General features: G+C 43.2%; 1 protein-coding gene across 9 annotated transcripts in view; it reads right to left on the reverse strand.

Moving 5' to 3' along the window:
• LOC122562946 (tubby protein homolog) overlaps positions 1 to 17,830 on the reverse strand; it is a 131,131-nt gene that overhangs the window by 30,249 nt on the left and 83,052 nt on the right. For all 9 annotated transcript variants that reach the window (XM_087973699.1, XM_087973704.1, XM_087973703.1 and 6 more), the window contains 4 exons: positions 14,393 to 14,533; positions 10,593 to 10,672; positions 8,752 to 8,934; positions 405 to 517 (listed from right to left, as the gene is read on the reverse strand). In XM_087973699.1, coding sequence (XP_087829825.1) covers positions 405 to 517; positions 8,752 to 8,934; positions 10,593 to 10,672; positions 14,393 to 14,533 — 517 coding nt within the window. The remainder of the gene's footprint in view (positions 1 to 404; positions 518 to 8,751; positions 8,935 to 10,592; positions 10,673 to 14,392; positions 14,534 to 17,830) is intronic.

Consider the following 17,830-nt stretch of genomic DNA (forward strand, 5'->3'; position numbering starts at 1 on the left):
TTAAATCAGGAATTAGTCTTTTCAGACTGAGATGAGGAAAACACCTTTTTATCTTTCAGAGGGTTGTGTGGCTTTCGAAGTATTTCCCTCAGAAGGCAATGGAGGCAGGTTCATTTTTTAAGGCAGTGAAAGATTTTTGTTGGTCAGGGGAATCAAAGCTTACTGGGCCCAGATGGAAACATTGAATTGGAAACACAAATGGATCAGCTGTGATTTGTGAGAATGGTGGATCAGGCTCAAGGGGCAGAATGGTCAACACAAAACCCGATCTACATTCTGCAATCCAGAGGCAATGCTGCACGAGTAGGTAGGCTGCAGAATACAACCACATGATGGTATCACATCAGATGGGGGTTGTGAATAGGGAGTAACAGTAGGGATGAGCAAATGGGAGTCAGCACAACCTGAGCTTTCCAATGAAGTTTTCTCCCCCTCGGGACAGGTCTGTTGGATCAATTGAAATGAGGTAGTTGGATGTCTTGCTCCTTTTCCGTTTCCTCCCAGCCAACAAGAAAACCTGGGACAAGAGAGACAGACGTATTTAGACAGCAGTTAATACCCAGAGGAGATAATTGTGTAGCGTCTGCATTGACATTCCAAACAGACATCAGGTCAATCCAGACTGGCCTATACTACAGCACAGGGAACAGCATGTTTCCAATTGTGGACAGATATAAAATAAGCTCGAGGGTTGTATACTGTGATCAAATGAATAATCTCCGTTGTCATTATGTGTCTGTGTGTTAATGTCTTTTTATATATGAATGTGTTTGTGGCTATCCTGATAACCCGACTGACAGAGCTCCTAACTCCAGGGTGCAATTCCTACAGTTACTGACACTCCCTATTCTCTGATAACTTTAAAAAGTAACTCAGTGAAATAAAGGAACTTTCTACAACTTTGTTTCTGCTGGGGTTTGAATGATAATAAACAGCGCCCACATTGCAATTCCGTGCCACACTAATATTGCTGGGTGAAGAGAAATCCATTGATGTACATTGAATATTATCTGATAAATCACACACAGTACTCCACTGTTCTCACAGAAGATATCTACATGTACCCTTCCCCCATCCCTTTGGGGGAATAACTAAGGATGGACTGACAACATGTGGAGCTCTGTGCTGACGCTGACAGTGTGTGGAGCTCCGTGCTGAGACCGACACTGTGTGGAGCTCTATGCTGAGATGCCAGCATGTGGAGCTCCATGCTCAGACCAAAAGTGTGTGGAGCTCCATGCTGAAACTGACACTGTGTGGAGCTCTATGCTGAGACAACAGCATATGGAGCTCCATGCTCAGACCAACAGTGTGTGGAGCTCAATGCTGAGACTGACAGCATGTGGAGCTCTGCATTCAGACTGACAGTGTGTGGAGCTCTGTGCTCAGACCGACAGTGTGTGGAGCTCCGTGCTCAGACCGACAGCATGTGGAGCTCCTTGCTCAGACCGACAGTGTGTGGAGCTCCGCACTGAGACTGACAGCATGTGGAGCTCCACGCTGAGACTGACAGCATGTGGAGCTCCACGCTGAGACTGACTGCATGTGGAGCTGTATGCTGAATAGAGTGAGTAGGAGGTGAACAGATAGGGTTAGTGGGAGGTATCCTTTTTCTAGGATGTGGGATTTCCAGATTGGGGGCATGTTTTTAAGGTGAGAGGAGAGAGATTTAAAAAGACAGTAGCAAATGTCTTACACAGAGGGTAGTTCACATGTAGAATGAACTTCCAAAGGAAATAATGGATGTGGGCATGGTTACAACATTTAAAAAACATTTAGATAAGTACTTGAATAAGAAATGTGTGGAAGGATATGGACCAGGAGCAAGCAGGTGGAACTAGTTTTGATAGGGATTACAGTTGGCATGGACTGGTTGTACTGAAGAGTCCGTTCCTGTGCTGTATGACTCTATGACTCTAAGAGGGAGTCCATAAATATTGTGTATTGGAACTTTCAAGAGGTATTTAATAAGTTTAATGGGATGCTATCTTTTATTGTGAGAGGAATTGAACATTAAAGTAAGGATGTTATGAATCAGATATAGATGGTGCCTCAAATATTGTGTCTAATTTTGGTCTCCTTATTTAGAAGATAGAATCCCTACAGAGTGAAAACAGGCCCTTCGGCCCAACAAGTCCACGCTGACTCTCTGAAGAGTAACCCACCCAGACCCATTCCTCTATATTTACCCTTGACTAATGCCCTTAACCTGCACATCCCTGAACACTGTGGGCAATTCAGCATGGGCAATTCACCTAACCCGCACATCATTGGACTGTGGGAAGAAACCCACACAGACACAGGGACAATGTGCAAACTCCATCCAGACAGTGGCCCGAGGCTGAGATTGAACCTGGGTACCTGGTGCTGTGAGGCAACAGTGTTAACCACTGAGTTACTGTGCCACCCCATTTACAGAGAGATGTAAATGGAGGCATTTTGGAGGGAATTTTCCAGATTGCCTCCTTGATTGAGTGAATTGTCTCTGGGGGACAGGAGCACAGGCTGGGCTTATCTCCACTGGGGGTTAGAAGAATGAGAGTTGGTTGATTGAAGCGCATAAGGTTCTGAATGGTGTTGACCAAGTGACAGGGATGAGAAGTCTTTTCTCTCTCAGTGAGATGTGTGATTTTGAAACATCAGAAATCGGCAGAGGTAGGGTCTTTGAACTTCTTTCAAACTGAGGTGGATGTGGGAAATGTTAGGTAGTGGAAACAAATGTTACTGGGTTAAGTAGGAGCTTGGGATTCATTAAAATAAAACAATTAGTCATGATCTTGCGGAATGGTGGATCAGACTTGTGGGGCTGAATGGCCTAATTCCAGTTCTATTTCAGGAGATTGTGAAGAAGGTTACTGTGGAAAATCTTAACATGGATTAAGGGTTGGAGAAAGGATCGAAAAGATAGAGCCGGGATAAGTGGGTCAGTTTTGGCTTGGCACGACTGCTGCATGGATCTTCCCCTGCCACCACAGGAACTACAAAACCTGCACCCACACCTCCCTACCCACCTCCATCCAAGGCCCTAAAGGAGCCTTCCACATCTATCAAAGTTTCACCTGCACATCCACCAATATCATTATTGTATCCGTTGCTCCCAATGTGGTCTCCTCAACATTGGAGAGACTGGACGCCTCCTAGCAGAGCGCTTCAGGGAACATCTCTGGGACACCCGCACCAATCAACCCCACCGCCCCGTGGCCCAACATTTCAACTCCCTCTCTCACTTTGCCGAGGACATGGAGGTCCTGGGCCTCCTTCACCGCCGCTCCCTCACCACCAGACTCCTGGAGGAAGAACGCCTCATCTTCCGCCTCGGAACACTTCAACCCCAGGGCATCAATATGGACTTCAACAGTTTCCTCATTTGCCCTTCCCCCACCTCACCCTAGTTCCAAACTTCCAGCTCAGCACTGTCCCCTTGACTTGTCCTACCTGCCTATCTTCTTTTCCACCTATCCACTCCACCCTCCTCCCTGACCTATCACCTTCATCCCCTCCCCCACTCACCTATTGTACTCTATGCTACTTTCTCCCCACCCCCATCCTCCTCTAGCATATCTCTCCACGCTTCAGGGTCTCTGCCTGTGTTCCTGATGAAGGGCTTTTGCCCGAAACGTCAATTTTACTGCTCCTCGGATGCTGCCTGAACTGCTGTGCTCTTCCAACACCACTAATCCAGATGCTGCATGGATCTCAGCAGCAGAGCTGACATCAATTTGTCAACGAAGAGAGAATAGAACATTTCTGTGACTATACTAAGCTAGGTTAGAAAGTAAACTGTGAGCAGGACAGAATGACACTTCTAAGGGTTGTAGACAGAATAAATGAGTGATCCAGAACACGGCAGTTTGAGTACAATGTGGGGAAATGTGAGATTTTGGATGGAGAGAAAGGAAGATAGATTATTTTGAAATGGTGAGAGACTGGGATATGATGGTATGGAGCTTGGATGTCATTGTATATGAATGACAGGAATGTAACATGCAACTACGTAAGTGGGTTAGGGAAGCAAATGGCATGTTAGTCTTTATTACAAAGGAATGGGAATAAAGAAGTGACAAAGTCTTACTGCAATTGTACAGGACAGTGGTGAAATTAGTAACCCAGTAGGGAAAAGCAGCAAGACTTGCAAATTGCACATACTGGTCTGACTAGTGTTGCCAACTTCAAAATTGTGCTCCAGTGTAACCTATCGGTTCATTTCCATTGTTACCACATTCTTGTGGTTTATCTCCCCTCCAGGAGTAAGTTACTGTGTACAGTCTGATCGCCCAATCAAGCAATGAACATAGTCAAAAATGAGGACTGCAGATGCTGGAAATCAGAGTCTAGATTAGAATGGTGCTGGAAAAGCACAGCAGGTTAGGCAGCATCCGTGGAGCAGGAAAACCGACGTTTCGGGCAGGAGCCCTTCATCAAGGATGAACATACTTAACTTGGAAGAAGTGTAAGGAAGACTCATCAAAATGATTCCTGGGAGAAGGGGATTATCCTATAAGGAGTGTTTGAGTAAACAAGAATGGCATTTCCTACAGAATCAGAAGAGCTCTAATTGAAATGTATAAAATTCCCAAGGATCGTGATAACTCAAATCCTGTCAGAATATTTTCCTGGTGAAGGGACCTAGAACTGTGATGTCCAATACACTAATTACCTGTCACATGCGGCAAAATGCCTAGAGATGTGGTAAATCAATGCTGTTCACTGTTAACATTGTGTTATAGTTGCAATCATAGATGTAGTTATGGATATCCCATGCTGGACAGTTAATACTCATCTGTCCCTAAAGGAGCAAGGGTAAGGCAAACGCATCAATATTAGACAGAATTTACAGATTGATCAGGCCACATCTGTGTTTATCAGTTGTTCAGTTGTTAGCTGGTTTTCAGTTGTTAGCTTCCTTGTTAATTGAATACATGTTCAATGAAACAAGAAAACTAATTGGAAGACAAGTTGGGGGGTGGGGGTGGTGGTCACAATCAGATCAGAACCAGAAATGTTCCTCACACTTCATAAAAGGACAGGCAGAGCTAAGATCCAGACTGCTGCCCACTGCAACACCTTTGATTTGGAGCAAGTGAGATGTGTTGAAGAGGAAGTTGTTTAGTAGGAGAATGGAGGAGCGTGGGGCTGAATAGAAACCAATTGGGTCTCTATTCAAGAGAAAGGTTATGAACCCTGAAACTGTCCCGGTGGGAGGATGGAGGTATTGGATATCTGTGATAAGGGGAGATGGATAAGACCAAGAAATTGGAAACTGCTAAAATGAGAGATGACATCAGAAGAGTCGTGGATATAGGAGGGCAGAGACTGAATAAAAGGACAAAAGTAGAGGCAAGATAGGAAGGAACCAGTTCAATCAATCTGAAACGAAAAGTCCCCAGAGGATATTGTGGACTTTGTAAATGAGATAGAAGTGAGGGTCTTTATAATTGGCTGACAATGAAGAAGGAAGCAAATTAAAATGTTAATGCTGTTTCTCTTCACTCAGATGCTGCTTGACTTGTGGAGTATTTCCAGCATTTTCTGTTTTTATTTCAGATCTTCAACATCTGCAGAATTCTGTTTTTGGAATTAATCATCATTGCAACCTTCTCCATCCCTGTTCTCTCCCTGGGATGCACTCAGATCTGGAAAGGCATACTGTGAAGTGGTTTGACAGCAGGGCCCGCATTTGGAAGGAGAGTGGCCCATTTCATCTTGCAATGTTCCTGTAGTATTGTGGGATGGGATGTTAACTGAAGAATAGAGTTTTGTTTACCTGAAATTGGCAACTTTGTCAAACATTTATGTTGAGTAAGTTGCATACAGCACCACAGGACTGCCAGTAAAGGTTCAAATACACAATTTTCCTAAGATTGTATAGCAATATCCAAATGCAAATAGCCTTCATCTCAATAGTTCTGTTGAAACAAGCAATTGAAATGATATCTTTTTAAAAATCATGAGCTGTGGGTATCATTAGCAAAGGCAGTATTAGTTGCTCATCTCTAATTGCCCTCAAACTAAGTGGCTTTGTAGGTCTTTTGTGCGGAAGTTAGGAATGAATGACACGAGAATGGGCCTGGAGTTACTTGTAGGTCAGACCCGGTAAAGATAGCAGATTCTTCCTCAAAGGATCTTGGTGAACCAGATGGGGTTTTACAATGACTGATCATTGTTTCATGCTTGATACCAAGATTAACTTTATATTCCAGATATGTCATTTGGATCCAAGGTTGCTTGAAGCTACTAAAGCATTAACCTAGGTTTCTCGTATAGTTACATTATCACTGCACCACTGTCTCACCCCATAGCTACAAATAGGGTTAAAGGAACAATCTGCATTAGGCTGAGAAGAAGCTAAAGGTCAATAGAATGTTCAGATGCTGGGTTCAGAAATGTCTCGTAATACAATATAAAAGGCATGAGTCAAAGCACTGAAGGCAAAACGTAAAGATTTTTCAATTCTTTCCCTCCAAAGTTTCCTAATATATCAATTCTGATAAAATACAAAGTTAACTCTTGAACAAATTTGAATTTCTTAAAAAATAAATTGAAGCATATTGTCAGAAGGGAACACTTCAATTAACAGATTGTCACCACCCGATGACAGTATGTGGAGCAGACTTGCCTTGTGGAGTAGTTAGGTTATGAAACCTTTTTGAAGTTGTTCACCTGGCTGTTTCATTGAGTTTGTTGGTCTTGAGTGCATAGGATTTCAATTTAATAACCTAGTTCCAAAAGCTTGTGCTGTTGATTTATTGACATCGCAGGCATTTTGTGCCATGAGCCAACATTGGGACCACATTGACATCTGGCAAATATCAAAATCCTGTTGATCAGGACCAATGTAGAATCAGACTAAACGCTTGGCTGTTGAGGACTGTGATAAAGAGACATTTCTTCATTTGGATTGCTGTGAATCTTTGGAATTGTCTATCCCAGTGGATTGTGGACTCTTAGTCGTTGAATATATTAAAGACAGATAGATGGATCTTTGCTTATGAAGAAAATTCAGAAATATGGAGTTAAAAATCACACAACACCAGGTTATAGCCCAACAGGTTTAATTGGAAGCACTAGCTTTCGGAGCGCTGCTGCTTCATCAGGTGGTTGTGGCAGATACGATTGTAAGGCACAGAATTTATAGCAAACATTTACAGTGTGATGTAACTGAAATTATACATTGAAAAATACCTTGATTGTTTGTTGAGTCTTTCATCTGTTCGAATACCATGACAGTTTCACTTCTTTCATGTGTAAATCACAAAACTTTTTTTTAAAAGTTGCATTCTCAGATTAACTGTAACAGTTGGTGTTGGTTAGACAATATGTTGAAGGTGTTAGCCTCCTGTGTTCTCTGTCTATGCCATGATGTTTAGATTGATTCTAATCTAGAAAGTGAGATAACAGAGATTTGCATGAATTCATGCAGGTTTTGAGCTAAGTACAACGTAACTCTGAAAGTACAAATTCACCCCACAAAAGTATATGTATATGTGTGCATGTGTGTGTGTGTGTCGTTCTGTCTGTCTGGGTTGGGGGGTTGTGAGACTCAGCAGACAATCAAGGTATTTTTCAATGTATAATTTCAGTTACATCACACTGTAAACTTTTGCTATAAATTCTCTGTCTTACATTTGCGCCCTCCACAACCACCTGATGAAGGAGCAGCGCTCCGAAAGCTAGTGCTTCCAATTAAACCTGTTGGACTATAACCTGGCGTGATTTTTAACTTTGTACACCCAAGTCCAACACCGGCATCTCCAAATCAGAAATATGGAGATTGTACTGGAAAGTCGAGTTAAGGTGGATGATCAGCTATGACCTCATAAATGGTGGAGCAGATTCAAAGGGTCAATTAGTGTACTGTGTTCCAATTTCTTATGTTCCTAAGAGGCTTAGTGTGTCGAGCTCCTGTGCTGAGGTCCCAAATGGGATTCTGTGCTGAAGCTTTGGCTGCAACTTTGTGAGTCTGCACAGAGCGCTGTGCTGAAGCTTTGTACAGGAACTCTGTGCTGGAGCTCTGTGGTGAGGCTCTGTGCTGGAGCTCTGTGCTGGAGCTCTGTGGTGAGACTCTGCGCTGGAGCTCATTTGGAGCTCCATGATGGAGCTCATTTGGAGCTCCATGATGGAGCTCTGTGCTGGAGCATTGTGCTGAGGTTCATTTGGAGCTCTGTGCTGAGGCCGTATAATGAGGTTCATTGGGAACTCTGTGCTGGGGCCGTGTAATGAGGTTCATTGGGAACTCTGTGCTGGGGCCGTGTAATGAGGTTCATTGGGAACTCTGTGCTGGGGCCGTGTAATGAGGTTCATTGGGAACTCGCCGTGTAATGAGGTTCATTGGGAACTCTGTGCTGAGGCTCTCTGCTGACTGTATGGACTGTATTAATGTTCATGGTTGCTCCATTTGTAATTGATATTTTGAAAGCTGATCTTTTGTAGACAATTGGAACAATGACTAGTTCCTTTGGCCAGTTTCACTGCCAACAAGTGGAAAACAACATCATTGCTGTTTAAAACCTTGTCTGACTGTAAACTGTTCCTCACTTGCCTAGTATCGTTCCCTTTCAAGCATCTTCTGTTTTAACTATGAAGGTGGACATCAATCTTGCTAAGGATAGTGATAGTTCATTCAGAAAAATTCCTGAGGTCAACTCTGAGGTAAAAGCTGAGCCCCAGTCCTATACAAACCAAACCTGAGGGTTCACCTCGAACAGCAGCAGCTAAAGGAACTTAGCTATTTTCTCAGTCGACTTGCTCTACCTTTTTACTCTCATCTGTGTCCAGGTGTAGGTAATAGGTTGGATAAAGGCCTCGGTCCATGCCTTTCTTGTCTCTTGTGACTCTGCATTTTATTGTCACGCCTTGCGCTGCAGGTGTCAAGACAAACTTCTCCAGGTCATTAATCTCTATGATGGGTGACTCTGCCCGAGATATGACACTGTCCTAGGAACAAACAGAAAATGGGGAATTATCTGCTGCATGCTGGATCTTGATTCAACCCTCTCTCTATCCTGCTGTGGGAGACACATCCTTCTTCCATTTTCAGTTGAGCTATCACTGGATGCTCCAGTACACCTTACCCTCGATCCGAATGGGAGTATTAACATCACAGTTCATGAACAACACTAATGACGTTTTTTTTGTGTAATCTCTTAATATTATTGGCTAGTCAGGATTGATGGTGGGAATGTTAACTTATAGTTGGATTTTGCAGTAACCAATCTCATTTGAAGCAGCAGCCATTATAAATGACAAGTCTCATTAACAAGCCATGGCTGACTTTGAGAACAGGGGGATGATACGAAACAATGTACAGTCAAACAGTCTGGAGGCCTTTTGCTTGGTGCTAGGTAGGAGTGGAGTAAGGGCTTCTGGAATAATCGGTGGTTTAGGAATGAGTCTATCGAGTTAGAGAAGCCTACAGGTTCCTCATTGTGCACAGAGGAACACTGTGAGACATGCTTAAACCCAGGAGGACAAGGGTTTAAATTTACCCTTTGGGGTTTTGACCAGATGCTTGCTGCTGGGGTGGCCACACTGCTGACTGGCCGGTTAGGATGTCTTTGGGATCCTAAGATTCTGCTTCACATTAATCTACAAGATGATTCAGGATACCTACATTTCTAAAAGTAAACAGAAATCTTGAAAACGCAATGGTTTGGGAACTCTAACTTTGTATCCTTCTTTCCCAATTCTGACTGGGTGTGAGGATCTAAAATTTCTCAACAAGATGATTGCAACTGACACATTGGTATTATCCACCAGTCTACTTCCATTTTCTTAGGGATGAGGTGTGTTGGGTTCCCAAGTTGATGGATGATGTTGGAGGTATACATTTAACAGACAATGCAACCAGCATATGGCTAGGGCCAAAATCCTCATGGTCATCTCAATCCCTGTCCTATCTCAATGCCTATCTCCTTATTGATGACTTGTGAGACTTGCAGAGACCAATCATTTCTATCACTTCTGGTGGATAAAGCCTTAAGAGGAAGTCATGTGTCAAAAAAAAATCTTATTACATTCATTGTCATCAAAACTTGTTCAAAGCAAGATTGTTAATGGCCTCTTCTGTGGTCATTCCCAGTCTTAGACTGTCACACTTACTCCATTACTCTGGAATTAACGAGAGGCAGTGGTAATGTCTGCAGACTGGTGTTCCATAGGCTCAGGCTAATGCTTTACTCACACAGGTTCAAATCCTGTTCCTACAACTGGTAGAATTTAAACACAATTAATAAACCTGGAATTAAAAGCTGGTCTCAGTAATGGTGACTATGAAGCTACCATTGTTTGTTGTAGAAACCCATCTGTTTCACCAATGGAAGGAAACGTGTCACGTTTAGTTGGCCCAGACCTGAGTCCAGACCCATTTAACTGCCCTCTGAAATGGTTTAGCAAGGTCAAGGGTAATTAGGGATGGGCAACAGGTAATGCCCGCATGCCGGCCAATAATTTTAAAAACTGCACCTTCTATCCATTGGTCGGTCTCAGTTTCCCCGACTATTAATGAACCTGTAGTTTTCCAGTTGGTAGGAGGTTAACTGAACAAGGGATGGTTCAACAGGATCATGAAATATTTCACCAAGGAGTAAACTTACATTGTTCGACCTTTTCTTTGAAGCTTTGCCCTTTTTGTTGCTGTTCCTTTGTGTGCTCGACTCATCCTCATCGTTGGATCCTATGAAATTGAGAGAGACATGGTCACAGGCTGACAATCTATCACAAACCAATGTTGTGGTGGGTATCAGGGACTCCGTACTTTATACCAAAGTGAAATACTGCGGTTGCTGGAAGTCTGAAGTAAAAGGACAATTCCATTTTTGCTAAGCTTTCCTTATCCCTTAGGCAAGGAATTCTCAATATAGCAATGTAGGCCTTCTACTGAAAAGAGTCATGATTTTAAAAGCTAAAGTAATGCAAATAAAAATTAATTCATAGCATGCAAAGTAATGCTACAACCATCAGTCCCAAAGACTGCTCAGTATACCTCAGATAACCCAGGAAGGGTAAGGCATCTCAAGAAGTTTGATTAACAGGTAAAGATCACCATTTTATGCTGTGACTATGTAGCAATAATAGGAGTGGTGTTAGACACTAACATGATCTCCCTTGTCATCATGTCAAAAAGATCTTGTTTTTCACTAACTCCAGGTTATTATTCCAGCAAGATAACTCATTGTTTTGGATACGTAGTAACCACTTGAATTGATATTCAATATTTTGCCTGTGGTTCTGATTGTCAGCAACTGGCCTAGACTTCTTTGAAAGCCAAAATCAGTGAACCAACTGGAAGTGCGGCAGCAGAAAAGGAGGAAAGCCAACAGCTTCAAGTTGATAAAGATTGTGGTGCTGGAGAGAGCATGCCAGGTCAGGCAGCATCCCAAGAGCAGGAGGGTCAACATTTCAGGCTGAACCTTTCAAGTTCTCGTCCAACTCATACGCCAAGTCACTCCTACTACGTTGGATGAACAGCTAAAGTTGCAACACTGTTCCTTTGGACAATATCTCGTCAGCAGCATTATGGGTGAACTTGTAGAATGTGGATTGCGGTGACACAAGAAGGAAACCCATTTAGAATCTTCTCAAGTGAAATTAGGGATGGGCAATAAATGCTGACCTATCCAGTAATGCATACCAGGGAATGCATCAAAAAGAAAATATTCTGAAGGATATTGGGCATTGCATTATCAGGTGCACTGTATCAGAATAAGTGTGATGGCATTCTTATCATCCTTCAGTCTTGATATAGAAATGTTCCCATTGTTGTAGCCACTAATGAGATGGTAATACCTCCTCCTGGGATAGCCCATAACTATATTCATACACTGCTGGAATTCAAGCAATGATTCAACTTAGGTCCATCATTCAACTCAGGGTCTCTGCACTAAATGTGAAAGGAGAGCCACCATAGTGCCAGACCACCACATGGTTTCCCCCTCACTAGAGAGAGAGATGACTGGTGCTAGTTTAACCTGAGGGTCACCATGCCTCAGGCAAGGAGAATGGTGGAGAAGGCAGGACTTTCCTGGTGATCTCAGCACTAATTGGAGACAGAATAACATTGCAGGGACCAGGACAAAACAAAATGTCAGGGGCATGAAACGGTGATTCACATCCTGTGCAATCTCAGAGAGCCTGCAGCTTCTCACATGCTGACCTGGCAATGGAATGGACAGCAACTGTGAAATGTGTGGTGATAGTATTTCCAAGGCAGGGACACATCTATCTGACCTTTGATGAAGGAGAGCAGGAACTTTGCAGAAACGATGCAAAGCAACATTTTCTCAGGATTTGTTCTTGGATCTTATCTTGGGAGATGTGCGAATCTTGGTGAAGATCCTCCTGGACAATGGTTTTCACTCTCTTACACATGATTGCCAATGGGATGTCACTTTATGTCAGCTCCAATCCTGTTAACCATCTTTCCCATGTGAGTGCAGCTCCCTGACCACTGATCAATTACTTCTCCGCTTAAGACATCAAAAGTAAATTGAATTATACCCTGACCGGACCACACAAAATCTGATGATTCATCCAGCGCTGGGTGCAGGAACCTTGGATTTAGCAAAAGTAGCAGCATCAGCACTGAGAGCAATTAACTCTGTTTGAACATCATTCAAATCTGGGGACTGTTGTGTATCGAGAATGTCATTGTGCATTTTATCCACTTGAGGCTACCATGTGTACATGTACCAGCAGAAGGAGTCTGCTAGGAAAAGGTCATAAGAGATCCATGATTAACAGCTTGTGCTTTTTTGATTCTAAATAGAGTCATAGAGATGTACAGCATGGAAACAGACACTTTGGTCCAACCCGTCCATGCTGACCAGATATCCCAACCCAATCTAGTCCCACCTGCCAGCACCTGGCCCATATCCCTCCAAACCCTTCCTATTCACTTACCCATCCAAATGCCTCTTAAATATTGCAATTGTACCAGCCTCCACCACTTCCTTTGGCAGCTCACTCCATACACGTACCACCCTCTGTGTGAAAAAGTTGCCCCTCAGGTCTCTTTTATATCTTTCTCCTCTCACCCTAAACCTATGCCCTCTAGTTCCCTGACCCCAGGGAAAAGACTTTGCCTATTTATCCTATCCATGCTCCTCATAATTTTGTAAACCTCTATAAGGTCACCCCTCAGCCTCTGACGCTCCAGGGAAAACAGCTCCAGCCTGTTCAGCCTCTCCCTTAGCTCAAATCCTCCAACCCTGGCAACATCCTTGTAAATCTTTTCTGAACCCTTTCAAGTTTCACAACATCTTTCCAATAGGAAGGAGACCAGAATTGCACACAATATTTGGCTAAATACTTAATTGTGTCTGTTCAAAGAAAACCTTACAGGTATGGATATAAACTATCAGCATAGTGCCAGCTAATCAAATCAATGACACCAAACAGATATTCTCACACTCACCACCATCTTAAGGTATGAGAGAATATCAATGACATTTGTTTCTTCATTAAGTTTCTTGGAAAGACTTAAGCGTTTGTGATTTTCTTTTTCTCTATAAGCAATACTGAAAGCTATGGCTGAAAGGTTCAATTCCACATTACAGGATCGCTTAAAGGTTAAAAAGAAAGCAAAGGAGAAGGTGATTTATACCAGAAAAAAAGGAATTACACCAAAGTTTGTTCATATAAAAGCCTCGAGATTTCAGGAGGTGGAGGTGATGTTGTGAGCGAGGTGATTCACAGCTGTAATGTCCTACGTTGGGCAGAGTAGATAGCCTGATGGCTTGGAGGAGGTTGGCAGTGGTAAACCCTTGGAGACAGTGATGTCTGCAGATACTGGGGATCAGAGCTGATAGTGTGTTGCTGGAAAAGCACAGCAGGTCAGGCAGCATCAGAGGAGCAGGAGAATTGATGTTTTGGGCTGGAGCCCTTCATCAGGAATGAACGGTAACCCCTTGGAAAGGGTTCTCGTTTCTCCTCATGCTGGAGCACTATGAAAGGGGAAAACAGAATGGGTGAAATGATTGATCAATTTGATAATACTGAAGCTACACCATTAGGCAAACGAATAATGCATCTTGTAGTCAGCAGGTGGGAACCATACCTATCACCATCACCCAGGAACCCCATCCAGGAGAAAGATATAAATAGAAAGCAGGAGACAACAGCTTCGCTTCACTGGGATGTCGCCACTGATGATGTTACCTAGCCAGGTAATGAAACGTCTGGATATTAAACCTACAGCTCAGCGAGCAAACCTACACCCTAAACCTATCACCATAGTCCAAATGAGTAAGCTGTTTGTTCAGGTTCTGCTAAAGAAAATGATCACATCTTAGGGATAGCCTTATTCATTGTGGGGGATGAATGGGCTAAGAGTGGTGTGGAAGGCTGAGGGATTCTCGGTGAAGTAATAAACTACAGTGACTGAAACAGTCGTAACCTTTCTTTTTGCTCTTGCTGTCCTTTTTGGCTGAACCAGCCTGGAACATGTCAGCCGTGTTCTTCATCTTTGTCTTCTTCGCTTTGGTGGGTTTTAGATTGGGCTCTGAATCTTCATTCTCATCCCGTATTGAATGGCCTCCTGGGTGACGGAGACAGGAAGTATGGAAGGAAAGAACAGAAAGGTTTACAGAGTAATTCAAAAGGCAGAGGGAATCAGGTGATTCAGAATCAGAGCAAAATTAAACTACTTTAGAGACTTTGAGCAATAGTCTTAAAAGATGCGATTCAACTACCAGTTACCTACTCTTCCTGGTATTCATTCCCATTGAAGTCTATCACCCACTTAGATAATCATCCAAAGTTCTAACAACTCTTGTTGCGATCAAAAGATTGACATTGATTCTGCTTGACCAATCACTGATATACGTTGGTATCCCTGATTGACTCCAATAGTTACAGAAGATAACATCATGGGATATGGGGATAACATGGGAATGTCAATGGTTGATAATCAGCAATGAACCTAGAGTCATAGAGTCATAGAGATGTACAGCATGGAAACAAACTGTTTGGTCCAACTCGTCCATGCCGACCAGATATCCTAACCTGATCTAGTCCCATTTGCCAGCACTTGGCCCATATCCCTGTAAACCCTTCCTATTCATATATCCATCCCGATATTTTTTAAATGCTGTAATTGTACCAGCCTCCACCACTTCCTCTGGCAGCACATTCCATAGACGCACCACCCTCTGTGTGAAAAGGTTGTCCTTTAGGTCCCTTTTATATCCCTCTCACCCTAAACCTATGCCCTCTAGTTCTGGACTCCCCCACCTCAGGGAATGAGAGAACTGAACGCCTACTCCAGGACCGATGTTTCCTAAGCTGGTGGATCAGTGAATTTGAACACACCCCCAGTTTCCTTTATCCCTAAGATAATCTCAGACCAAATTTAACACAAAACTAGAATGAAAAATTCTTCCGGTCCAAGACTCTCCTAACCTGAAGTAATCTTATTCCCATGGCAGAAAACTACTTGTTTTCTGACTTTGTGCTTCCAAGATAGAGGCATGAATGTAAAACAGAAAGTTACGCTTTATAAAGCTTTAGGAATGTATCAATAAGGGACAAAAATGGCCATTTGATCCCTCAAGTCTGCTCTCTCATTCAATAAAGTTATGGCTGATCTGTCCATCTTTCAAATTTCACATTCCCACATATCCCTGATAAAGAACAAAGAACAATACAGCACAGGAACAGACCCTTCAATCCTCCAAGGCTGCATGACACATTTTAGATTAGATTACTTACAGAGTGGAGACAGGCCCTTCAGCCCAACAAGTCCACACCGCCCCGCCGAAGCGCAACCCACCCATACCCTTACATTTACCCCTTACCTAACACTACGGGCAATTTAGCATGGCCAATTCACCTAACCTGCACATTTTTGGACTGTGGGAGGAAACCGGAGCAAACCCACACAGACACAGGGAGAACGTGCAAACTCCACACAGTCAGTCGCCTGAAGCGCGAATTGAACCCGGGTCTCTGGCACTGTGAGGCAGCAGTGCTAACCACTGTGCCACCGTGCCGCCCACTTGTTCTTCCATACTAAAACTGTCTTCACTTACTGAATCCGTGTCCCTCTATTCCCTTCATGCATTCATCCAGGTGCATCTTGAATGCAAGAATAAACTTTGATTTCCCTGTTTAACAAGAATCTATCTACCTCTGCCTTAAAAATATTCAATGACCGCCACCTTCTGAGACTTTTTACTTCTGCTAAAGTGAACAACTTCCCATTTTCCTACGTCATACTCCATCTGCTAGATGTTTGCCCATCAGCTCAGACTATCTATGTCTGTCTGCCACGACCTTGTACCCACTTCACAGTAATGTATATAGTCCTACTCACTTTTGTGTCACCTTAGTGCCAAATCTAGCCACTATGTCTTTGCTCTCCTCATTGGTGTACATTGCAAAAAGTTGAAGCCCAGTACACATCACTATGGAAGCCCACTCTTCTTATCCTGAAAATCAGCAAAAGACCCATTTATACACAGTCTCATTTGCAAATACAGTACCTGCTACACCATGCCTACATTGTGCAATAACCTTTTATGCTGCACCCTGTCATAGAGTCATACAGCATGGAAACAGACCCTTCAGTCCAATCACTCCACACCGATCATATTCCTAAATTAAACTAATCCCATCTGCCTGTGCTTGGCTCATAGCCCTCCAAACCTTTACCATTCATGTACTTATCCAAATGTCTTTTAAACATTGTAACTGTACCTGCATCTCCACCACTTCCTCTGGCAGTTCATTCCAGACACTGACCACTGTCTGGGTAAAAAGCATTGCCCCTCACACCGTCTTTAAATCCTTCTCCTCTCATCTTAAAAACATGCCCCCAGTTCTGAACTCCCCCACCCAAGGGAAAAGACACCTGCCAAGTACCTTATCTTCTGAAAATTCAGGTACAATACGGGGTACAATTTTTGGGAAGGTCAAAAGTAAAGTATCACGTCCAGCGCTGGTGACCACTTTCAGAAGGGTGTGAGGGCCCCTGAGAGGCTGCAGAGGAGATTTACCAGAATAGTTCCAGAGATGAGGGAGATTACCGACAAAGTCAATCTGAAATTGGGCGGCACGGTGGCACAGTGGTTAGCACTGCTGCCTCACAGCTCCAGAGACCCGGGTTCAATTCCCGCCTCAGGCGACTGACTGTGTGGAGTTTGCACCTTCTCCCCGTGTCTGCGTGGGTTTCCTCCGGGTGCTCTGGTTTCCTCCCACAGTCCAAAGATGTGCAGGTCAGGTGGATTGGCCGTGTTAAATTGCCCGTAGTGTTAGGTAAGGGGTAGATGTAGGGGTGTGGGTGGGTTGCGCTTCGGCGGGGTGGTGTGGACTTGTTGGGGCGAAGGGCCTGTTTCCACACTGTAAGTAATCTAATCTAAAAAAAATGTAAGTCATCTAATCTGAAGTGTTGTACTGAGAGCAAGGATGCTTATGAGGAGATCTGATGGAAATACAGGATTCTGAGAGATTGGGATAGATTAAATAAAAAAGATCTGCTTCTTTGAGTTGACGATACGAGGACTAGGGAACATAGGTTTAAAGTTTTGGTCGAGAGATATCAGGGGAATGTAAGGATGAAATTTTCAGCATTATGTAAGTTGAAAGAACTTTTATTATCTATGAGGGTGGTAGGGGTTGAGATATTTCAATGATTTTGAAAGGAAATTTAATTGATTCTGTCAAGTATCTTCAAGCTGTGTTCTCTTGTTACCAACAGTTGAGCCAATTTCCCTTTATTTATTTTATCATAATTTTCACCAACACCTTCAGTGGAACGATAGGTAGATCTGCTATGGAACCTCAGAAAGTAGAATAAAATTGCTTCGAGATTAAACGAAAGAAGAATTGAAGAGAA

Source organism: Chiloscyllium plagiosum, unplaced genomic scaffold, assembly GCF_037043375.1.
Source record: "Chiloscyllium plagiosum isolate Xiang-an unplaced genomic scaffold, Cpla_swu_hap1 HiC_scaffold_26, whole genome shotgun sequence".
NCBI classification, from domain to species: Eukaryota; Metazoa; Chordata; class Chondrichthyes; order Orectolobiformes; family Hemiscylliidae; genus Chiloscyllium; species Chiloscyllium plagiosum.